General features: G+C 37.6%; 1 protein-coding gene across 2 annotated transcripts in view; it reads left to right on the forward strand.

Annotated features, from left to right (window-relative positions):
• Window positions 1-25,773, forward strand: part of PPP3CA (protein phosphatase 3 catalytic subunit alpha) — a 296,871-nt gene extending 271,098 nt beyond the window's left edge. Inside the window, exons 11-14 of one of the 2 annotated variants that reach the window (XM_019757673.2) lie at window positions 10,430-10,514; window positions 17,682-17,779; window positions 20,856-20,885; window positions 23,988-25,773. In XM_019757673.2, coding sequence (XP_019613232.1) covers window positions 10,430-10,514; window positions 17,682-17,779; window positions 20,856-20,885; window positions 23,988-24,184 — 410 coding nt within the window. In that variant the 3' untranslated portion in view covers window positions 24,185-25,773. The remainder of the gene's footprint in view (window positions 1-10,429; window positions 10,515-17,681; window positions 17,780-20,855; window positions 20,886-23,987) is intronic. The other variant, XM_019757674.2, reaches the window with a different exon arrangement.
• Window positions 25,774-26,036: the final 263 nt, after the last annotated feature.

Consider the following 26,036-nt stretch of genomic DNA (forward strand, 5'->3'; position numbering starts at 1 on the left):
CATAAAGGAGCTGTATTTCTTTCAATTTGCTTTTTCATTGTGCTGTTAAATGATACTCAGTTAACTTTCTATCTAAGGTATATAATACATGGGACAATCAAACATGATTTACTATACTTGTCCATTTTTTCCTTCAATTTGAGTAATTTCAGAGAAAGCATTTAAATATTCTAGTATTTAATACATTTATAAATATGAGTCCACAATTAAGTTCTAGTCGAAATGCATTTTTACAGCACTTAGCATGTATGCACAATTAGGTCCTTAATAATACCTTCTGTTACATCTTCATCTATATCCAGAGTAATTCTTGATATATTAACTATCCAGGTATTATGATTGTTACTCATTTAGACAATGACTCTACATTATTAACTTGACATTTGTTATTTCATTCCATTTTGCTTTTGTCAATTTATAAAACTGATATGCTTCTATCATGAAAAGAGGCCCATCAAAGTGGGATTTCATGTGCTATTGGTTTCTTTTTTTAGTAAAAATAACAAACTGAAGTGTCCTTTGTAAGGCATGGGCTGACTATGTGATAGTTTCTTGAAAAATCAAGGGAAGCTTCCTATCTACTTTAAAGTCTTTAATTTCCACCCAAATTATTATTATGCTTGCTAATAGTTGATTTGTGCAGCTCTATTGAAGAGTCATTGAGCATATGAAACACAGTGTCTCAGAAAACGAAAGTCCGTGGGTCAATTAGAGCTTATCAATAAAAGTAACTTTTAACTAAATAGAAAGATAATTAAATATGACAATTTTTTTTTAACAGTTGGGTGTAGTCTGTACATTTTTGAGACTTCTGTGCAAAGAATTCAGTTATATTTTATGACAAGAGAAGTGGGGGAAGAAACATAATCTGGGCTATAGTGGCCTTCCTTAAAATCCATTACACAGGAGAGACTTAAGTATATATATGTATATATCTTATGTTGCTTCCAAAATGGGATATAAGACAGAATAGCCTTATGCCAAATATTACACCATTGTAGTTTCTATTACATGCTGAGATTTTAGTGGAGCTAAAAAACATATGGAAGAAATTCAGAATATGTGGTTTGGAGTGATTTGGAATGAGTAGCCATTATATCCCAATTTTATCATTTACGGATATGTAATATAGTAGAGTTAGAATCAAAATTAGAAAGGTATTCCAAACATTTTAGGTTGTAATCCTCAAAAAAAGATTAATTTTTACAGGGATTTTAAAGTTGTGTTATCCAGAAAGTGGTTTCCTCTGCCTAGCAGAGTAACTTACGTAAGCATACGTACAGCTATTTTGTGAGGGCCAGCACCTAACAACCTTTTTGGACTAGCTTTAACCAGCACTGACCTTTGTGCCTGAATATTTGTATTACTGGGGTTCCCAAAGACATTTCAAGAAGAGTTGTAAGGGAATCCATTTGAACAGCCTCAGCTTCCTTATGTCCTCTTTCCTAAAAGTGAGCAGCCTGGGGACTCAGTTGAGCGGGAGACCTCATTGCAGCTGCTTCTTTCTCACCTCCTCCTTCTCAATTGCCCTTTTCCCATTTTAACAGAAGGCAAAGGTCTCCCTAGATATAATCACTATGAACATGACTTTGAGATGTTTACTACTAGAGTACTAAACAAAGAGATGCTGGAAAAACTCTGAGTCTGGGAAGTCTCCTTAATCAAGGCAATATAACCTCGCTTTTCTCCCCATCATTAAGGGATACCATCCAATAAAATTTTACTTCTGTGCTTTTAAAATATTTACAAACATTTATCATATTATTTGTCCTATCTAGCTCAATTACGTACAGCTAATAATTGTAATCCTAATTACAAAGGAATGTTAAACATATAGAGCCTTATTGTGTTAGGAAATTTTTAAAAATACGTTTAAATTTCTAAACATATTTTTCACAGCAAAGTACAATGAGGTGATAAAAATATTTTAAAGTAGAAATATATAATTAATTAGCATAAAATCAGGGGAATTGAAAGAAAAAACAATTTCAAAAAAACGAATGTAAAATTTCTAAATATCAATGAATGTCTTGTTCATGGATTTTTTTTTTTCTTTAAAAGGATGATGGGATGAACGTGCTATGATACTTATAGGCCATTGGTACAAAAAAACATTATAGTCATTTTAAAATAACAATATATGCAATATTCTAGTTTTTACAACTATTTAAGCTTGGAGATGGCAATAGTATTCTTTGGCGGATATTCTGCAGATGCATGAGTAAGAAATGTAAAGACAAGTTTTAATGTCAGCCTGTCAGACTGGACACCATTACTCAGTGCTTGTGATGCTGTCCCTAGATGCAGGACTCAAGTGCTTGATGGTCTAGAAAAATGTAGTGAAGCACTCGTCACACTCAGAGTCAAGGGCAAAACTAGATACAGGTCTGAATAGCTTCTGGATAGCACCACTTTGTTGGGATAGAGAAGCTCAAGATTTATTATTGTTAAAGTAGGTCAGGGAAAGAAAAGACAAAAAGATAAGGTTTAGGGATTATATAGCACAGGGTTTTGCCCCATAGTTTTATAGGGGCCAAATTGAATCATGTGTTCTCCTAAATAAGAGTCTGTATACTCATAATTTTATCATCGTCCAAGGTTTTTAGAGGCACCTGATATCACATTCCTCCTTTTCATTGTATCTCGTATATCAAAGGTGCCAATTTTGGATTAAACCCAACCAATTTTTTTCTTTAATATTGACCCAACAAAGATATTTCTTATCTCAATACCTCATGCTTTGTTCCATCAATAGCCTTTATTCAAATTCAGTAACTGCTGTGTTTAACAAAAAATAAATAAAAATAAAAAAATCTGGAGGCACATCTAATAATAGCAAAAGATTTCAGGCCAATATAATAATAGAAAACAACTTAAAAACAATAACAATTTTTAAAAGCAGGCTGCTCACATTCAAATAATAGGAAAACATTTCTATCTTAATATTTGAGTATAAATTTTTTATGTAGCTGGTCATCTTCACTTCTTATAGTTGTAAAAAGGTATTGAAATCAATTAGAATCTGTTGGATTGGGATTATAAAACAAAATTTTACCAGTCCATTTTTCTCTTGGGACTGGTTGCAGGTCTGGGGTGAATGTAACTTCACCAGAGAGCTTTTCTGCATTGCCTCCTCCAACAAGCTCTTGCAATTCCCATATATAACATGGAGAATGGAAGGGATAGAGAGACTGTTCTTCCCAAAGCTCCTATCTCTTTTCCCTCAAAACCAAGCTCTTCAAGTAGGTTTATTTTTTGGCATTTTATTACGAAATGTTTCAAACACATATGAAATGTTGAAAGAATTGTGTAGTGGATACCCATCACTTTCTACAATTAACATTTGACTATATTTGCTTTGTCACTTATCTGTCTCTCTGCCTATCCATCATTTTAACTTTTTTTTTTGTTTTCTTTTTGGGAGATGAGTGACAAAGTAAGTTCTGTTTATCTCCATTATGTTTATGCTAATGTCTAAGCTCTTATTTTCTTGTATTCCTATGCTAAAGCCTTTACAATTCAGCCCTGGGCATCTCTTGCTTCTCTTCTCACCCTACTCTCACCCTAAGGTACCCAAACTGCACTCATAGCAGACTTCTCACCCATCATCTGAACATAACGTGGATCATTGTGGCCTCCACATGTTTGAGAATTCTCTTCCTTATGTGGAGAATACCCATTCTCTGTACTCTCTGACTCTTACGTATCTCTCAAGATCCTTCAAGATCGTTCAACTATCATCATTTCGGTGAACATTTTTTTCTCATGCCTCCAGGCAATTAGCACGTCTTTCCAGTGGTGTGCTGTTAAATTTAAACAATCTGTTTAGGGGAGGAGGGGAGAATGGCCCTAGTTGGTAGCATTTGCAGATTTCCATAGTATAAATTCTTTTCCCTACAGCTGATTTCAGGCTAAGTGGTGGAGTAAAGAGATGCACTTAGTGTACTTGCACTAGCTGACAGAGCTCTAGCACACCACTGCTGCTTCCTCTCTGATGTTCGACACAGGCCAGTGTAGTCGTTCACATAATCTCCCAAAGCAGAGACCATGCTTTATTCGTATTTCTGTTGGTAGCAGTTAGTTCATGGCAGGCTATATAGGATAGGATTCACAAGAATACTTGATTGATTTGGGTAATACATTTTATCCTATATGGCACCTTCTACACATGCCTAATTGAGATAAAAATGAGCAATTTATAGTAGGAACTGTGGGCCAGATGACAGAGCCCACCTCTCTACTGTGCGGCAGGTATCCCACGAGGTAAGAATCTCTTTTCACTCCACATGTAGGCCCTCGACTGTGTGGTGCTGCTCCAGTTTCCCAGTTCCCTTCAGAGGCTGAAATCACCCTGTGGGGATGTAGCACTCAGCAGGCCATTTGGCATAGATACCTTTACAACTTCATGAGAAATCAGCAAGGTACTAAGTTAAGGTCGAGAAGGACATATGTTAAAAGCAAATCTTTAAAGATTCCCTTGATCTTCTCCCCTTTGAGAAAAAGTGTGCAGGGTTGCCTAGATTCTGGAAATAGTAATATGATTCCCCCAGGCATAAGGAATATTAGAGCTTAAAAGTTGAAAAGCAAGAGAGGCCCCAAAAAGAAGAGATAATTATTTCAATGGAAACACACAGTGAAATTTTACTTAAAATTACTACTTTTTTTTAACGTTTAAATGTTGCCTTTCAGTTTTGGACTTTCAGTTAAAAATAAGTGATTATATCTTTTCAATGAAAAATGGTTACCACAGTTTTAATGTAAAAAGTATTGTACGTGCCTTATTTAGTTATTTATTTTTAAAGATTTTTATTAAAATATAGCTAGCATAGAATATATTATTTTCAGGTGTACACAATAGCTATTCAACTTGTATATACCTGAAGAAGTCCCTCTAAGATTCCTTGTAATTCTGGTTTGGTGGTGATAAACTCCTCTATCTTATTCTTGTCTGGGAAGCTCTTTATCTGCCCTTTGATTCTAAATGTTAGCTGCTGGGCATAGTAATCTTACTTGTAGGTCCTTGTTTTTCATCACGTTGAATATTTCTTGCCAGTCCCTTCTGTGCTGCAATGTTTCTGTTGAGAAATCAGCTGACAGCCTCATGGGAGCTCCCTTGTGGGTAACTAACAGCTTTTCTCTTGCGGCTTTTAAGATTCTCTTTTTTCTTTAAGCTTTGGCGTTCTAGTTATGATGTGTCTTGGTGTGGGTCTATTTGGGTTCATCTTGTTTGGGACTCTGCGCTTCCTGGGCTTGTATATTTATTTTTTTTCCCCAGGTTAGGGAAGTGTTTTGTTATTATTTTTTCAAATAGGTTTTCAGTTCCTTGCTCTTCTTTTCTCCTTCTGGTACCCCTATGATGCAAATGTTGGTACACTTGATTTTGTCCCAGTGGCCCCTTAAACCATCCTCATTTTGAGGGTTCTTTTTATTTCTGCTGTTCTATTTGAGAGTTTTATGCTACCTTATCTTCTAAATCACTGATTCAGCCCTCTGCTTCATCTAGTCAACTGGTGATTCCCTTTAATGTATTCTTCATTTCAGTTATTGTATTCTTTATTTCTGAGTGGTTCTTTTTTATGTCTTCTATCTCCATTTTTATTGCTATCTCTTTGTTGAAGTTCTCCCTGAGTTCATTGAGCATCCTTATAGCCAGTGTTTTGAACTCAGCGCCTGGTAAATTGCTTGTCTCCATTTTGTTTAGTTCTTTTTCTGGAGCTTTATTCTGTTCTTTTATTTGGAACATGTTTCTTTGTCTCCCCATTTTGGCTGCTTCCCTGTGTTTGTTTCCATGTATTAGGTAAGGCTGCTATGTCTCCCGGTCTTAGTAGAGTGGCCTTATGTAGTAGGTATGCTGTGGGGGTCAGTCTCCCTGGTCACCTGAGCCAGATAGTCCAGGTACATTCCTTGTTTGGGTTGTGTGTGCCCTCCTGTTGTAGTGGAGTCTTGGTTGCTATTTGCACATCAATGGGAGAAATGGATACATCGGCTGCCTGGTTGTGAGGACTGGCCATGACTACAGTGGTGGAGCTGTGGTGCTGGGGCTGACCCTCCAAAGCAGGATTTGCTTTGGCAGGGTTCTGGTACCTGCCCAGAATGCCCTATCGGTGTGTCATGTCTGTAGATAGCTGCGTGATCCTCTGGATGCGTCTGAAGCTGGCCACTGGGTATGCCAGCCCCAGCACCTCCTGGGAAGGGCCCCACCACAGACCAAAGTTAGCCGCAGCTTGTGCCCTATCAGGAGCCACCTGGCATGAGCCACAAAGCATTCCATAGATGTCCAATGCCCATGCTAGGTTTGGAGGTGCCTTGAGAGGCCAAGCCATGAACTGAGCCTAGCTGTTGCTAGTGCCAGGCTTAGGGATGCTCAGCCAGAGGTGTGGGACCTGATGAAGGCAGGTGCTGCTTGTTTTGGTTTTGTGTACCTTTGAAAAATTCTGGGAAAGTCTGCAGCATGAGCCAAGGCAGGATGTTTGTATGGAAAAGCCACTGAAAGTGATTTGGGTGGGCCTGAAAGTTGGGTTGAGCTGGGTCTTAGGGAAACAGTTAGCCAGGTTGATGGAGACTCAGATATGGTGGCCGCCTGTGTCTGCATAAGGAGGGAGGTCTCAACAAAGAAAAAATGGCTTCCACCAACTCCTCTGTCTGGGAGAAAGCTGCCCTTCTATCCCTCATCCTGAAGCCAGAAACTCAGTTCTTCCCCCTGTGTGTCCTGGCACCTTTTGATCTGCTGCCCCAGCGCTGGAGCTCAGAGCAAGTGAATCCATCAGCGAGTAAATCCAGATGCAGGCCCTTTAAGAGGAGTGGCTGGGACTGCAGCTGCCCTCATCTCACTGAGCTACAATCTCTGCTGCTTTTCACAGCCAGAATTTATGGGGACTTCTCTCCCCGGCACTGGAACCCCAGGCTGGGGAGCCTGGTGTGGGGCTGGGACCCCTCACTTTTCCGGAGGGGACCTCCACAGCTGAGCTATCCCTCCTGATTTTTAATGGTCACACCAGGTGTGGGAGCAGCCTTTTCTTTATCTCCACCCTTTGTGCCAGTCTTGAGGTGGCTTCTTTTTTATGTTCTTAGGTATAGGACTTCTATTCAGCTAGACTTCAGATGATTCTCAATGATGGTTGTTCTGTAGTTTAGTTGTAATTTTGATATGGTCCTCAGAAGAGGTAAGCACAGCATTTACCTACCCTGCCACTTTGACCAGATCTTCTGCCTTCATTATTTAATATCTTGAATTTTAATCTGAGCTACTGTGATACATTTCCACAACTTAAACAGAGCCAGTACCAAGAGTGTTGAATATGACATTATATTTGCATACTGCAGCTAGTAAAATTCTGAAAAACATACATTTTCCCTTGATCTTTCTATTGATTTATGGACTGTGAGGACTTGCAATGGAACATAAGTATTCAAAAAAGAGTTTTAATGATCTTTGGAAAACAACAAAACCAAAAAGAGCAAATATGAAATATACAAGAACCTTTATATTTGAACTTAACTCTATCCTGCTGTTGTTCAGCTCCTTTAAGTTCAATTACATAGTAATTCAGACATTTTATTTGAATATTTTAAATTTTTGTCAGGTTATAAGTGTGTAGTATTAGTTTAATTTCGATTTTGATTATTTGGAAAATATTGAAGGTACTTACCAGGATAAAACTTTGAGACATTAGTTTTTAATGTCTCTTCCTACAGTTTATGATTATGTTATTTGACTTTTTGAGTGAGTATATTCCAATTTTATAAAAATAGTAGTAAAACCTCTTACTTACATGGAATATTGAGAAATTTTAAGAGACAGCATTTCCTCATTAAGAACAGTACTATAATATGCAGTGAATCACCATTGTTGGGAGTACAGCTATGAATACATGAAGTAGAATATCTGTTATACACACTCCAGTAAGTCATTTGGTCTGAAAAAAGTAAGATATGATAAACTAGCTCTGACTATCAAAATGTCCATTTTACATTTAAAATTTAATCATTATTTGAGCATTTTCTGAACATCAGCTAATACTGAGCTTGGAAGGACAGCTCTACATAATTTATTTCTTTCCCCTTCCAACATAGTGTCTTGCCTTTTTTTGTTCTGGTTGTGGTTTTTACAAGTCCTTTATTGAAAGTTTTCACGGAGATTATCCTTTTTATGTATTTTTCATTGTATTTTATATTTCCCCCTTCTCATTTCTCTTAAATATATACAATTTATTTCTAGACATTTAACTACTCCTTCTTCCTATTTTTTTTGTTGAACTTCTAAATATAGTCAGGATTTTTGGAGCTCTCCTACACTTTCCATTCTTTGTGTCTATTAGATGGATTTTACAATCTGACCATACTGTTTGCTATAGAGGGTCAGAATCTTTTCCCTCACTTAGCACATCATGACTTGAGTGGAGTGGGTCGGTCACACTGGGGAATATTAAACATAGAATACTAATAACACAATGTTAGACTAAAAGCAACATTTAACTGAATAACTGGAAATATATATATATATATATATATATATAGGAAAACCACTATAAGGAGACTAATTTCCGTTCCAGTTTTATTTTCCCCCTAACAAATGTCTTTTAGTAATCTCTCATCATAAATTATCTAAAATCCAAGCACAGAAATGTCAAACTTTTAGATGGTCTCAGGACAGGATTTATTGTATAAAGAATCTTAATTACAAAACATAGATAATATTTCTAAAACCTCAGAATAAAGTTTGAGGCAAGGATCCTAGACCCACCCCCATTTTCCCCTCCAGTGTTCCAGCCAGTAGAGTATAATTCTAGGAACCAATAGTGAATAAAAATCCTTGGTTCCACTTGGTCATCAGAAAGACTGGATTGGAGAATGGCTTTCTCCCGTATAGATTTAAACATAACTCTACTCATTTGCAGGCAGAATAGCGGGCAATGATAATAATAAGTCCTGCTGATCAGATGTGTTGGGAGATAACTGCCGTGGTGTGATTGCCACAAGAGAGAAAGAAATGGGCAAAATATGGGTTGTTTGAGGGCATTCCTGTCACAGAGAAGGTGAGAGGAAGCCAGCTCACTGGTGCACACCTTCTGGGGAATACCCACAGGCATGTGAAGTGGGTGTGCATTAGTATAGCCTCTGACAAATTAATGCACTCAGGAGAAGAAAGCGGCCCTTTATGTTTTGACTTCTTTGGGGTGGAGAAAAAAGCAGTGGCCTGTCCTCCAGCCATTTCAAAATGGTATGAGAGTGCTGGCGTGAGTTTTCTTTCTTGTAGAAATGTTAGGGTGGTGATTAATTGTTTAACCCAGTCAAACAATGAAAAAGATTCCAAGTCACATTCTTAGAAGCCCTCTAGGAGAAACAGGAGACTCTTTCCTTCCAAAAAGGTCAGAAAGCTTGTTATTATCATGGATTAAAAGACAAAAACTTATACCAGTTACCATCTAGAGACTACATACAGTCTTTGAACAAATTTTGTGACTTAAACTGTTTATTTGAATTAAGAACATTTCTGATATCTGAAAATAATATTTTGGTTTATTTCTATCAGTGGCAGTAGAATTAGAAAGACAATCTGCTTGTGTTAACACTTTCTACAAAATCCCATATAATGTGTAAAAACCACAATTTATTCCTGTTACCTTGGATTATAAAAATCTTACGAAGAAAGGTGTGTTTCTGTGATTCACACTTTTCCAAACATACCTTCGAAAGAAACTGTTTATAGTGACCATCACCTACATAGATTGATTTTTTTTTTAATTTGGAAAATGTAATAATAAAATATGTAACTTCCTTATATAACTACTAAACTACAAACCATGTATCACCATCTCTCACTAAATTCAATTTAGTAGTTTACTGCTTTTTCCTCTAGAACCTGCAAACCAACCAAAAGATGAAAAAGTATCAGGTGCTAAAACAAATGTTTTATGGCCATTAAATAGTATAGACAATGTTCCAGGGAGCATAGTGATTTGAGACTCCCTGGTTTGATCACTTTGAGGGAAAACTTTTGAAAAATCATTTCCTAAAGTCCTCTTCCCAGCATGGAGACGGGAAATGAGTAGAAGATCCTGGTGACTCACTTTATTTTTCCTGCCAATGCACGTTCTCTTTATATAAACAGAAGAGAAGGGAACTCAACTAGAAGAGAAGGGTAGGAACCTGCCCTGTCTGCTCAGGGATTTTTCAGTTAACTCTTTACCTACCTACCCTTGGAAATCCCAAAAGTTACTCTTTGGCATTTCTGGGACCTGTCAAGAATCACATCTAAATATTAATAGCCAGATGCATAGGTTTTCAAATTGATTTATAGGTAAATCCTCTTGGTGGGGGTGGGGGAACACTGGTTTTGCTTCCTACAGTCTATTATACATGAAAACTTGTAAACGAATTAGTTGTATATAAAGTCACTGACTAGTCAACTCTCTGTTTTACAATATAGGAGCCACAGCTGCAGCCCGGAAGGAGGTGATAAGGAACAAGATCCGAGCCATAGGCAAAATGGCCAGAGTGTTCTCGGTTCTCAGGTGGGATCATCTTTCCTCTGTTTCTGTTTTGAATTCGATTATGTGTGTCATTTAATTAATACGTTAATACTTTAATCTGATGACTTAAGTATTTTACTAGAAGACATTTGCTTTACCGTCATTTTTTTTCTTTTAAATGCAGTTGTCAGTTCCTCACTGTTTCAGTCAAAATGAAATATACTGAATTATTTCTGTAGAGAAAGCCTCCAAACTGTTTCACATTTTATCCTTCTGTTTGCTGCTGGACTTTAAAACATTTATTTCACAATAGGTTGAACATGTGAAATAGGAAAGCTATTACAACCTTTTTTTTTTTTTTTCATTCTGGCTCTGTGGTAAAAGATGAGTTTATTATGTGCATTTCATAGATTTCTGGGAAATGAACATCAACCATAAAGCTTGTTCATGTGAATCTATAGTATTCTAATAAATCACTGAGAGAAACAAAATAGTTATTCAATGTTTTAATTCCCATATAGAAGTTATGTTTTAAATAGGCCATGAATTATGTTATTATTAAGCCTGGATTTAGAAAACAGGAATTTTCTTGAAGAGAATTAACTATACTTTTCTTTACTTAAATTTAATAATTTAATCTTGGGTAATGCAAAGTAACTATATTTCTCTTCCAAAAATTAGTTTAAAATATGTATGTTTATATGTAAGGAGTATATGTAGTCAATTCATAATTACACATTAAAAAGAATAAATAGGAAAATCTTGGGAAATAGTCCATCTACATATTTCATATAATTTCATAACCTAATTTTTGCCAAATTTTTGCCTCAACTCTTGCTCATAGAGTAGCTACACTGGCTGTTTCAATTTCTCCTCTTGCTATTTCTACCCTACTCCTGGTAGAGTCACTAAAAAGTAACTAAATAACTTGATGCCACAAGCAGGGAGCCATAAGGAAAATGAAAAGTATTACCGTTCTTTCTCCAAGACACCAATCAAAGTCAATAATAGCTCTGTGGTAACCAGTCAACTCTTGAAAAGTCATGTTACAGCTGAACATAGAGCAGCGTTGCTCCCTACAGCCTAATGAATGAGGCAGCCTTTGCTCTAACTGAACTTTTAGCACTCATTCCTTCATTCAGTAATAAATAGAATAAAACTTAGGTCATCAGTTCTGTACCATGAAGGAAAAGAAAGCAATATAAAGGTATAGCAGGTGGGAGATGAGGCCCTTTTTTTCAGTATGTGGACAACAAAGAACTTTCTGATTAATGGCATTTGTACAAGTGTGGAGATGACCTTCATGGAGAGATGGCCTAAGAGTGTTCAAAGCCCAGAAAGACAAATGCAAAGATCCTTAGCTAGAAACTAGGTCAGCAGATTTGAGGACCAGCATGGATGCCTGTGTGGCTAGATGTACTGTGGGGCAAAGTACTATAGAAAGATCAAGCTCAGTTTATACCTCTGCACAAACACTTATTTATGGTGCCTCAGATTTATCAATAAATAACTCCTTTTCCTATCTGAAATCTCTATAAGGAGAAGTAAAGACAGCCCCAGAATTTCCGTGTGAAAGTACATTTAGGGATAAAGTAGAAGCCTTTCTTAATATAAAAAATTGTTTCTGTCTTTGTTAGTCTTCAAACCACATGAAGGTGGTAGGAGCAATGCTATAAATCATCAGTAGGTCTTTAACTAGAAAGTCTCTCTGGTCCCCTGCCTGTTGGTACATCAGATGTAATTATTCCCAGCTGAAAAATGGTCTATTTGAACCCAGTGGTGATCAGTGACTTTACTAAGATTGCACATGCTGATAGAAAATAAAAACAAGGTATATTTGATTGCTTTTCTATAATAAAAGTGTCTCAGAAAATTTGCAGAACAACAGGGATTCACATCCAGAGAAAAGTAAGTTAAGCTTGTAAGTTAATATTGAGCATTAACTGTGTACCATATACTGAGTTAGACAAAATGAGCACTAAATTGGAATGCCAGACATGGAAACTATTATCATTCAGTGAAATATGTGGTAGATATATGCAGGTAGGCTCTGCTGTGGAAGAGGACAGCGAGGAGCCCTTGTATTTCCTGAAAGGAACGCTCACTGAGGCAGAGGCTGACATTGCAGGAGGTTTTGAAGGATCCGCTGGATTCCACTGGGTGGAGAATTACAGTGATGGCATTCCTAGAAGCTGAGAAATCGTCAAGAACACAGTCACACAGTCCTAAGAGCAGCGTTTTATGGGGTGCTGGTTAAGTACCAGATGCCATACCCCATGGTGTATGCACTTGACAGGAATCCACACAACGAACTTGCAAGGTCAGGTTGACCTCAGTAAGGAAACTGAAACAGAGAGCCTGTCACTGGTCCAAACTCACTAATGAGCATCTGATTTGAAAGTGAACTATGTAGTCAATGAATTCCAAGTATTTAAAAGAGCTGGATAGTTCAGACATGAAGGTGAGTGAGGAATCCAGTGTAAAAGAGGCTGAAAATGTATTTGAGTCCAGATCCTTGATGGCCTTGCATACGAAAGCATTTCATTTTTTGTGCGTAGGGAATGAGGAACCGGAATGGTTTTCCTGGGATGAGAGGCACACTCTAACCCAGGGTTAGATACTCCTTGTTAATGACAGTGTGAAGATTGGATAGCAAGATGACGTATTGGTGTCCGGAAGAACAGTTAGGAAGCTATTGACATGATCCAAGCTAAACTAGGCTGTGGGAGGAAAGATACAAAGAAAGGGGCAAAATTAAGGAATTTGTGAAGCTGGCGGTTTTAAGCTACAGTGTATGAATGTGGATGGTGGCACAAAGCGGCCTTTGCAGGTAAAGTGTAGGCGTCCACCAATCACATGGACGCACGTAAGACTTCTGTTTTGAGGTGAACGTTGTGAGGAAGCAGCAGGTGCGGAAGGCGATTTCTCTGTTACGTGTGGAATCTGAGGAGCCAGCAGTAGACGAGCTTCTTTCTCTGCATTTTTGGGGGCTAACCACACAGCATCAGTATGGGCTTTGGGTGTTGGTTCTAAATTGCGGTGGCAGCATTTTCCAAAGTTTTTCTGGAGGCAGAACGTTCTGTTAGGTTGGTGCAAAAGTAATTGCGTTTTTTGCAATTATTTTTAACCTTTTAAACCGCAATTACATTTTCTTCGGGAAGGGGAACAGGACTCCACTGGGGAACAGTGTGTACTTCCAGGACCCTTCCCCAAGTCAAGTTGTTGTCCCCTCAATCTTAGCCATGGAGGGTGCCATTCAACTTCAAGTTGTTGTCCTTTCAGTCTTAGTTGTAGAGTGTGCAGCTCAGCTCCAGGTCCATCCGCCACTGCCACTTGCAGGGGGCACAGCCCACCATCCCTTGCGGGAGTCGAGGAATTGAACGGGCAACCTTGTGGTTGAGAGGATGTGCTCCAACCAACTGAGCCATCCGGGAGCTCCACGGCAGCTCAGCTCAAGGTGCCGTGTTCAATCTTAGTTGCAGGGGGCGCGGCCCACCGTCCCTTGCGGGACTCTAGGAACCGAACTGGCAACCCTGTGGTTGAGAGCCACACGTGGGAATCGAACTGGCAGCCCCCTGAGCCAGGAGCACGGAGCTCCAACCGCCCGAACTACCGGGCCAGTCCCCACAATTACTTTTATACCAACCTCATAGTCTGGCTCTCTGGATCCGTGAGCTCTCTTATACTCTTTAATACACCTCTATACTGTTAAAATTAGCCAGAATACAAGAACCCTGACCTATGCAGGAGGTGATGAGAGAGAGAGGAATAGTGTAAGAATATTCCACAATTAAGAAGATGTTAGTATTGTTATCTAAGAAACAGGAAGTATTTTATTGGGAGGACTATGGTAGGATGAATATGGCACATTTTCCTCTGCGATGCTGGTGGAACATTCATGTGGAGGCGGTTAGACATTCTGCCTTGGCGCCTCAGAGAGAGGCGAGCGTTAGAAATGCAGACATGGGAGTGAACACAAAACAGAAGCTGCATAAGCCGGAGAGAGTGAAGGGAGAAAAAGCGTCTTGCAGAGCAGTGCTTCCCAATAGAAATGTAATATGAGCCACATCTGTAATTCTTAAGTTTTCTAGGAGCCATTTTAAAAAAAAAAAAAAGGAAGAAACAGGTGAAATTAATTTTAATAATGTATTCTATTTAACACATTCAAAATTTTATTGCTTCAACATATAGTCAATATAAGACTCATTAAAGACATATTTACATACTTATTTCCGTGTTCTTTGAAATCCAGTGTGACTGTTACAGTTACAGCACATCTCAAGTTATGTTTCAATAGGTTAAGAGACACCTACAGCTGGGGGCACCCATATTAGAAAGCACAGGTCTGGACATAGAGAAAACGATCAGCCAAGGGACTGAGGAGGAGAAGCACTCGGGGTACAATCCAGGACACAGAGTCTTTCAAGAAGGAGGGCCTGGTCATCAGTGGGAAATATGGCAGAGATGTTTGTTTGAGTGAAAACTCAGCAGAGATGGTTGGAATTGAAAATGGGGAATCTGCTAGGAACCTTTGAGAGCATGGGTGTTTTGTGACTCAGAGTGGCTGTCAGAATGTAGGTGAAGTAGGTGAACGGGGACGAGAGGAACAAACTTCAAGTTATGAAATAAGTACGCCGTGAGAAAGTAATGCATAGCATAAGGAATATAGTCAATAAAATTGTAACAACTTTTTACAGATAATTACTAGATTTGTCCAGGTTATCATTTTGCAAGGTATACAAATGTTGACTTACTATGTTGTACACCTGAAACTCATATAACATTGTATGTCAGCTATACTTAAATAAAAAAATAAATAAAAAAGAACATAGGAAGAGAAGAAATATAGCTGAGTGAAAAAGGGAAAAGGGGACAAAGAAACCTGGTTTTGAATATGAGTTCAAAGAAAAAAAAGTTCACTTCATTTTTCCAAATCAATATATTGGCATTCAGAACATTTCTTTTTTATGGTTTGACAGCAGAAGCCTGAAAAGGTTGAAATACCTGCAGGAAAGTAAACAGTGATTAATTCACCATCTCAAATCTAGTATTTTAAGTAAACTCTGCAGTGAAGAATACAGAACTATAAAATATGCATTAATACTGCCATTCTCCATTCTGTTTTCTTTTGACTCACGCGTTTAGGAAATGTTTTTTCAATGTCGGCTGTGTACCAGGGGCTGTTCTGGTCTAGGCATTGTGACGCAGCAGTGAGCAAAGCAAACAGAAGCCCCTGCTCACCTGCAGCTTCTCTAGCAAGGGTGTAGTGAAGCCCCCAAAAGGAAACAAATGACCTCTATAGTTTTTCAGGGGTGATAAGTGCTTTAGTTAAAAAATAAAATAGGCAAGGGGAGACAGGGGGCATGGAGGAGCCTGTGATTTTAAATAGCGTTCTCAAGGAAGTCCTCACTGGAAGGATGAGCTGAGTTGAAGGCAGGGAGACAGTGAGCCAGGCTGATGTCCACGGAAGAGTGTGACTAAACAAGTACAGAGAGGTGGGTGTGGGGTGATGAGGGGCGGCCAGGTGTATTTGAGAAACACAAAGGTAAGTGGACGCTGGTAGGAGATGCTGGTCTGAGAGATGGGTGAGGATGGAAGTGTGTGGGTCAGGGGCTAGTGTTTTAAAGCTCTTGTCAAAGGTAAAGATTTTGCCTTTCACTCTTACTGAGAGGAGAAGCCATCGGAGACTTTTAATAGAAAAGTGACAGGAACTGCATAGGTATTAAAAGGTTCAGCCTGACTGCTACACTGAGAATAGTTATGGGGGAGGTGGGGAGGGAGAGGTGTAAGAGCATGGCAAGAATGGAGCAGAGAGACTAGTTAACCAAGCCAGGTAAGAGATGCTGGTGGTGGTAAGTGAAAGAAGTCAGTCATAAAAGGCACGGTTTGTATGATTCCCTTTATATGAAATTCAGAGAAGCAAACCTGTACAAAGTAGCTTAGTGGTTATACAGGGCTGAAAGAAATGGAGAATGACCTCTAAAGGACAAAGGGTTTCATTTTGGAGTGACAAAAATATTCTAAAAATGACTGGTGATGATTTCACAACTGGGTGAATATATTAAAACCATTGATTGAGTTGTACACTTTAAATGAGCGAATTGCATGGCATGTTAATTATATCTCCGTGAAACTGGGGTAAAAAGAGATGAGGGAGTAGTATTGTGAGAAATGTTAAGATACAGGAAACATGTCGAGGGTAGAGCCCGCAGATTTGCTGATTGAGGACATACGGCATGAGAGAGGCTAGAAGGAGTTTAAGAGGAGTCTTTTAAGCATAACTAAAAGATGGGAGTTGAAGAAAGATTATGGAAGTGTAGCAAGTTTGGGGGGAGTTTAAGAATTCTGTGTGGGTCATGTTAGATGACGTAAAAATGTGGATAGGTAGTTGCACATATTATAAACATTGGATTTATAAAAATGTAAATATTTTTTTGGTTACGTAGGATTACAGATATGAGGTTATTACTATTTCATGGTTCTTTAAGCATTATGATTAAGTGCTACGATTAATAAATATAATTGAAATAATGATGAACACAAAATTGATTGTAAAACATTCATCATAATAAAATGATTTTATATTGGTGAAGCAGTGGGGAAACAGGCTGTGAAAAAGAAAAGCTGGGGAATTTTACCAGTTGCGTTATTGGCTGGTTGTCATTATTTTGCATGTTTATCATGTAATGTCAAAATTCCTTAACAGCCCCCCAAATGTAACTTTTGGTTTCCTAATCCATAGATGGATTTTTTTTTTTTTTTTATCCTCCCATATACTCTCTGGTTTTCTCTCCCAAGTCAAATCAGCTTCATTTCTTTTTGCTGAGCCTTGGTGGGAAAGCTTGCATCTTCACTCCCCTTGGTTCATTTTGAAAATATGTGTGGTGCCACGAGGATGCCCAGCAAACACTTTGTATTGTAGTGCCTGGTTACTAAATCAGAATGACTTTCTGTGTCTTTAATACTCAGAAGAGACTGAACCATCACAGTTGCATAAAGGTAAACTGTATCCTAGTCATGTCATTCACATAACATTACATCTAGATGAATGTAAGAAAATATAGTACGTTTTAAGAAAGAAAAAAAATCCACAGAGCCAAGATGTAAATGTGAGTTGTTACATGCATTGTTTTTCTTTCCAGTCTTTTCTTTTCCTTAAAAGAAAAGAAAAGCTAATGTCCTCCCCCTACTATCATTGTGCCTTTGCAGAGAAGAGAGTGAGAGTGTGCTGACGCTGAAAGGCCTGACCCCCACCGGCATGCTCCCCAGCGGAGTGCTTTCTGGAGGGAAGCAAACGCTGCAAAGCGGTAAGCAGGCCCATTGGTGTGACTGTATGCCCAGAGCAACTCAATCAGCTGTGTTGTTAGAGCCCTGAGTTATTCATGCATCTCAGATCGGTCTTAGTCTTAAATTCTTCTAGGCTCAAAGAAGGATGGAAACCCCACATCAGCTTGACCAGTCATGTCCCACACAATAGCTCCCTCATTCACTGGAATAGTCTTTCCCCACCCTGCACTTCTTCATTTACATGTTGACCACTCCAGGCCTCTCCATAGGACAACTCATTTAGGTCACCTACATGCACAAACAGGTTTGACCACTTTGATTCAATCAGTTGCTAAAAACAGAATTTTAGTTATGTTTTACTAAATGCTCTGATTGTCTATATGATGGATAAACACACACACACCACACACACACACACACCCATAAGTCTAGATTTTAGTGGAAAATGGAAAAGGGTTCTAAAAAGGATGATTTCATTCTTTACTTGAATAGAAATTGAGAGTCCTGTATGTCTTTTCTCTGATTTATACACCCAAAACATAAGAGACTGAGTAGAACCACATTTTATTTTTGGAAAGAATGAAAACATTTCCTTTAAAAGAGAGATTTTGTATTAAAAGATGTAGCTTTCTTGGACGAGTGCTGTCCAATAGAACTTTTTGTGATGATGGAAATTTGTATGTCTGTACAGAAGCCACTGGCAGTATGTAGCTACTGAGCACTTGAAATATGGCTAGTACAATTGAAAAACTCAGTGTTTTATTTTATCTAATTTTCATTAATTTGATTTAAATACCCACATGTGGCTAGTGGCTACCTTATTAGATAATGTGCTACTATATACACTGTTTCACTTTTGTTACTTTCGTTATCTATTTTAACTAATACTATCATTAGAGTCCAGTTTTAACAATACGCTGTGGAAATGTTGCTGTTAGAGTACACTTTAACAGAAATAAAATAAAAACAAAAATACACTATAACATTTTCAAAACAATCTTAGCCTCTTGCTTATTTTCCTATATATCTTTCCCTGAATCTTTTTTGTGTTCTTTTTTTTTTTCTATCTCTGTCCCTCAATCTAGAAGATCCAGGTGTTCTTATGCTCCCCAGCATGCTCCCCAGCATGCTCCCCAGCTCCCCAGTTTATGATTACATTATTTAGACATATCTCTTTTACATAAAGCACTGTTCAAGTTCATGAATACGATACTGCTCAATGATCACATCCTAGCAGCATCACTTGAATTTTTTTTATGTTCATTTGAATTTATTCCAAAATCAGTATTTTTGAGTTTCCACAAAAGGAGAACATTTTCTAAATGAAGGTAGGAAAATACATAGTATTGTAATAAATTCCCCCATAGCTAAAAGTTATTTTAATAGCTTTTTTAAAAAACCCAGAATTTTTTCCACCAAAGTAAACATGTCATCTAAAAAATTAGCATAAATGGATCATTGATCTGCACCAAATGCACAGCTACCTAATTGACATCTGCAGAGTTTTTGATAAGCACATTTTAAGGTACTACAAGTGTATTATCAGAAACTATGGCCACATTTGCTTTAGAAGGATACATTTAATAATGGGTAGTACATATTTCTAATATATTGGTGCTGGTGTGGTTCCATATATTTTGCTTTACTTTTAAATTTAAGTTATTTAAGTTATTACAATTCTTTGTTTTGTTTCCAGATTTTCACTGGTATTTTAACGTAGGTTATTCAGTTTCCTTTTCTGTTACTTTATTTGAAATCCATAGTTTGTGTTATTCTGTGTTGAACTCGCGCACACACACACACACACACACATAACAGAAATAAGTTGGAACCTTATTAGTCCTGAGAATTTGAAAACAGTATATGTTTTAAACCACATACATTAATACAATTTCAAAATCCATGGCCTGACGCCCCTCCTTGTCAAAAAGGAGAAACCAGTTAAAGCTTTACTATTTCTTCTCCATGGTGGTAATCATCCCACTTTCTTATCATGAGGAATTTAGCAGGTACTGTAAGTAAGTTGTAGTGCACATTTGGCAGTTGCCCCAGATTTATAACCTTAAATTATAAGAAATATGCAAATTAAAGTCAAAGGGTAGGATTTTAATAATAAACATTTTGGAGTTACAGAGAAGTTTTGCATTTTTTCACTTAACTAGGGAAATAGCAACTAGCCTTAATAACATAGCAAGACTCATATACCTGTACAGTGGAAATATAAACTCTAACCTTATTATAAAAATTGCTGCTAAAGCAATGGGCTTTTAAAGTTTTGCCTCTGAAATATGCTAATGTTTCAGTACTTAAGCAGATTTTTCTTTAAAATGCTGATAGAATTATTGCTGCTATTGGCATGTTACCACTTGATTGTAACATTTCAATAGTTTTGTTCCCAAAAATGATATTCCAATAAGAAAAACTGGTTTTAAATTGGATTGCTTGGCAAAAGAAGTCCAGACTAGATCATTTTCTCTTTCTTCCTCACCCCTCTAATCATGCTCAGCATTTGTCTTTAAAGAATCACTTGCATTATCAACTCAGACACATTGATTTTATTCTTCCTCTAAATTTACGCCTTCTGCTTTTCCATAGCAGTAGGAAATCGGGCTATTTAATATTAAATAGTGTGAATTACCCCACTGACTCTATGACATTGCTTCAAGTTCTCCCATTTTGTCTGGCATTTTAAAACTGTAAATCACCAAGCATAGTCGTGGTTTTATTGAAATTTGTGTGAATCAAATGCACATTTTAGATTGACCTCGTCCCTCACCCACTCATCGATTCAATCTAAGTAAAAGAAAACTTTCCTCAATGTTTTTCTAAAGGGTTAATCATTTTGTCACTTATTTAAGTGAGCAAAAACCAAAGCAATTCACTCAGAGAGCTGTATTCATCTCATAAATTAAACTTATCATTTTGTTGTGTTTTTCATTCTTTTTGGCATTTCTATTTTGTTGTCTGTGCCAGAATCCAGCACTTACAGGAACATGAATTCTCTTAGCTCCCTTGGTCGTCACTAATTTGTTCTTAGAGTTAAAAATCCTCTGCTCATTTTTCTCATTCATTTTGCACCCCCTTTCTTCTCTTCAGCTACTGTTGAGGCTATTGAGGCTGATGAAGGTAAATTGGCCAGTCCCCTTTCTGTTGTACCTGCAACAGACAAGGGCTCTGCTGGGTGTATTCATTTTCTTTTTGCTGTAGCTTGTACAGAGTGTGTGGGTGTTGGGCTAACAGTTGTGGCTCAGTATTAACCAAAATGTTCTTGCTTTAAAGGGGAAAATGTCCTTTTATGGTTTGTTTGTTTTTTGTTTTCTTTTTTTCCTTAAAGCTATGTTTGACTTTGTATACGAAGAACCTAGGATAGTCACAGAAAACAAAAGGATTATATATCTTGACCAATGTGGGGTGGGGGTTATGGCAGCTGTTTTGACAAATAACGCATAAAACAATATTCTTTGAGCTGAACCATGTCCCTCCCTCAAATCACTTCAGTCAGCACTGAAAAGGAGAGAATAAAAATAGCTTTATGAATTCTAGTCTTCAGAAGTTTCTAGCGAGAAAAAAGATGTCCATTGGAATAGTGCTTTGTTGTAGTTCAACATAATTTATGTTTCTAAAACAATATTCCAACATGAGACAGCTGTGTAGGAGATAAACAGTTCTGCTACTCTTATCAAATTTTAACCTACTGGTATTTGTAGTACAGTGGGCACCAGCAAAGTGGCTGTGGAAGTGGCCGGTGACAAGAATAGTGACTATCGAGTAATCACTCAACTGATTGATGTTTGCTGAGTGTCTGCTTTGCGCCAGGCCCTGTGCTGGGTGCTGCAAGGGAAGTCACGACATGTCCATCACCAACTGTCCTGGCTCTGCTCAAGGAAAACAGAGTTGACCCTTTAGCAATTACTTTTTAATTGAGTGCTTTTAAAATATATAGTTACGAGAGAACTGCTTATCAACCTAATTTTTAATGTTATACATACCATACCCGCTGGAAATTTGAAAAAGAATAATTTGAAGTTCCCCTTTAAAACAAAATTCTTCAGTTGTATTTTGTTCTTGCAAGATAACTTTTTATTTTTCCCAAAATTGTATGCATATTGTCCTTTGATACGATGTAAAAAGTGCCACTTTAGACTCTTTAATTTATATATGATTTGGATATGGTAGGGGAAATGATAGCACTGTAAGAGAAAATACAACTGCTTCCTAAATAGCAGTGAGTAAACTGCTATTTATGTGGGAATTCTCTATTCCTCTTGGCAAATTCTAATCTGCAGTGTGCATTCTTGTTGATAGTTTGGCTGTTTTCTGTGGTTTCTGTGACTCTGTGTTGTGTTAAGTATACTACCAATGTAAATTGCTAATACCCATTGTCTGACCAGCAACTACAGCAGAGCACATTCTTCTGTACCAGGATAGACAAAAAATGATTAGAAATGGAGCCCCATTCCAAACATACTCATTGTCCTAACTAGATTTTGAATTTCTACACTCCCATCTTATTGGCTTTTAAAACCTAGAGATTCCACTTTTATCATTGAAATTAATAAAATCGCTTCTTAAATGATCATGATGATGAACTTTCTATATTTATTATTTATGATGAAATTGTATTCATAGTAGTTTAGAAAAAGAATAGAGTACCACTTTGTGCAATTGTCCTGTCCCTCCAAATAATTGAGTTAGTTTTCAGGGTGGGTACTCATAAGACAGCTCTATTATTTTGCAATTTATTACTAAATTAGAGAAGAATTAAGAAGCTTTGCTTTGGGCCTTGGTCTTTCCCCATTTCCCCATCTTCTTCCTCTCACAATTGACTAATCACCATGATGCTAACCTTTAAAATGCAGAGGGGGAACGAAGTATTTCTCATCGTTTAATGGATTTAGAAGCAACTGTGTTATGTCTTTTAAGAATCTCATCTGTACTAATCAAAGGCACTGCACATTTGCGTAGGAGTGGCTGGCAAAGTTTCAGCTTGAAACTGCTTTCCTTTCTTTCCCAAATAAGGTGGGGGGAGGACAAAAGGTACCATGAAATTGTCCTTGATGAGCCATGGAGATGCAGGCCAATTCAGCATCGGTGATTGGCCCTTCAAAATCTGGCCTGCACTTCACAGGAAGTAAAGCAAACTGATGTCATTGGTTCCCCATTTACATACTTTATTTTCAGCTTACTGGTTGGTGTACCCACTGAAGAAGTCATTAAGTTTCTTGCACAAATGCCTTATCTATCTCTGGAGCACAATTAAGGGTCACTGAAAAACAAAATCAAATTTCATTGCCCCCCCTTTAAGAATTCCTTGGTTTCATTGAATAGGGCCAAAGCCCATCCTATTCATTTTTGCTGAAAGACGTCAAAGGCATTTTCACCGTGTTATTCTTGAAGTATCACTAAGGTCTGCATTAATCTACCAACAAAGAGCTTTTCCTTTGATTTAGGCAGGAATGGCTACCAGATAAACATCAGTTTGGCCTGTTCGCTGCTGAAGGGCGGAAAGTTTTCTACTTAGTGATCTGATTTTGATTTTTCTGAGTTTCTCTTACCTTGTCACCCACTCCACATGCCTCCAAAGTTGAGTGGAGAAAGTGGGAGTTTATAACTTTTTTTTTTTCATGCTATCATTGATTTCTTTGCCAAGAAAGTCTTTGTAGGATTCGGAGATGGCATGGAAATGCCCCAAATTAATTCCTTTGATCTCCTTTTGGCTTCTGCTCTAAGCTCTTTACCAGAATTTTAAGTATACCTGCTTCAGTGACTGTACTGAATTTGCCATGACTAGCAGAATGGAATGGTCAAAGGAGGGCTGTGTTCCAGTCTAAGTCAGGGCGTTTGATGCAGGATTCCGGTAACGATGGGGCCAGTTGACACTGTGGTGGGTCCAGAGACCGGTACCTGGTAGCAACTTTCCTCTTTACATATCCGCTTCGGATGTTGTTCATCTAAACGTTCATGAAGACAAGAGAAATGTTTACATCTTACTCACTTGAAGAGGACATTTTGGTTGGCAAGAGACATTGGCTATTTTCAGACCTTTTGGTTATCTTCCGGTATGGTAAGGAGTCTGTTGTGTTGTGTTCGGGTCCCGTCACTTGTTCTCTAACTGAAGAATTCCCTCTCTCACTGCAAAATCTCTAACATCACTTGATGCAACAGCTGGGCCTTTTGTCTTCCTCTGGCTAACCCGATTTTTTCTTTTTTTAATGATTTTCTGTTTAGCTATCAAAGGATTTTCACCACAACATAAGATCACTAGCTTCGAGGAGGCCAAGGGCTTAGACCGAATTAACGAGAGGATGCCACCTCGCAGAGATGCCATGCCCTCTGACACCAACCGTAACTCCATCAACAAGGCTCTCGCCTCAGAGACTAACGGCACGGACAGCAATGGCAGTAATAGCAGCAATATTCAGTGACCACTTCTTGTTCACTCTTTCCTTTCTTTCCCGTTTTTTTGTTTTTGTTTTTGTTGTTGTTGTTGTTGTTGTTGTTTTTGGAGCTGCAGGGCATGGTGAGGATTGCTGCATATCAGCAGTTGGATGTTCTTGCCGCTGAAGGTAGCTTATTTGCTGTGGGGGCCAGGAATTGGATTCAGTTTACACTATCATTAAAAAAAGAGGGAGAGAGATTAAAAAAAAAAAGCTATATTTTGGTGAGGGTGGTGATTGCACACCTCTTTTGGGTATGCCTTTTAAAAAAGCTTATAGGAAAAAAATTAAAAAGAAAGCTAATGCTAGTATACACTGCAATGTTAGGGAATGAACATGTTTTCCTACTGCATTGGGAACTTCTAGATAGGTTAATGAAAGGTCTTTTATTATGTTACTGGACACGAAATCTTTGTCTAATTTCTTACTCTATTGTACGTTTACAGTTGCAGCACTAAAAATGGATGACATCAAACATTTTTAACAAAATGATGTACAAACTAAATAAGGACTATTTATTGATAATGTTTTGCTACTCTTGTCAGACAATGGCTATAAAATGAATTAGGCAGTCTTAAAAAAAAAAACAGAAAAAGATAAAAAAAAAAAAAAAAAGAATGTTGCAAATTTGTTAAAATGCCAAAAAGGACAATTTAATTTTGTACAGATTATGCTTACCTCAGGTTTCTTTAGTGTGCTTGAATGCCCTTCTTTCAATATAACACTTATTAATTTAGCAATGAATATTATTCTGTTTCTTTTCTTTAAGTTTTAAAAAACTGGAATAATTACATCTATCCTTTTTTGCTGTTTATATTTAGGGGTTTTGTTGATAAATCAAGTCTTGGTTGTGGCTTGCTGAATTAAATATTTATGAGTGGTACATTTTTAAATACAGTGAACAAGACATCATATTAAGTACAGTGATAAAGCATCTATATTCTGTAAAAAAAAAAAAATCTGCCTATGCATGTTTTTTAAGAAAAAAAAAATGGCTGTATCGGCCTGTATGGGACTGTAATGCGCTTAGTGGTCTGACATATACTGGAAATGTATGTATACTGGCGTACTTTATATTCTCTAAAATGCTTAATGCCTTTGAAATTTTGTAATCAAAAAAGCTTTGAAAAAAATCTAAAGGGGAGAGTATTCTTAAAAGTTTTTAACATAAGCTTGTCAGTGCACATATAGATGGTTAGCATGTTTTAGCAACCTTGTGAAATTTAAATAAGTTTGTAGTTACATGTGAAACTCTAAATGCATGGTAACTGTTAATGTCATAATGGGTTAGTTATTTTGTTCTGTTCTGTCATGTGCCACAGATGCGTACTTTTTTCACTTTTTTCCCTTTGTATATCAGTTACGGGTTACAACTGGTTCATTCTGAAAACAACAACAAAAGTCCATTCATATTTTTTAACAATTGTATAAGTGCCCAAGTAATTCACTACAGCCTAAAGCCTTGCCTTTGTAATTTGACTTCTGAAATGTTGGCAATCAAAGCATGCACTTGTAACAATGACAAAGAAAAAGCATTTTATATTACTACTCAATAAAATGTGCATGAACTTAAAAAACTCTCATCCTTTCACTGAGTCTGCTGAAGGGATTTCTGTGCACAACCACCATTGCTGTCTTGTAGGTGCTGGGCCCACCACCGTGCTTCACAGATTTACTCTTAACAGGCTTCTCTGAGGGCCTCGTGATCTCAGGTGTGGTGCCTACTTCTGCTGTAAGAAGCTTGGTGGCTTTGTGTCTCAAATCAGACAAGAGAAATATATTTAAAGAGCAAATGCCATCTTCTGGCTTCCTCAAGTGTGGGAGCCAGTTAAGAAACCAG

Source organism: Rhinolophus sinicus, linkage group LG02, assembly GCF_036562045.2.
Source record: "Rhinolophus sinicus isolate RSC01 linkage group LG02, ASM3656204v1, whole genome shotgun sequence".
NCBI lineage: Eukaryota > Metazoa > Chordata > Mammalia > Chiroptera > Rhinolophidae > Rhinolophus > Rhinolophus sinicus.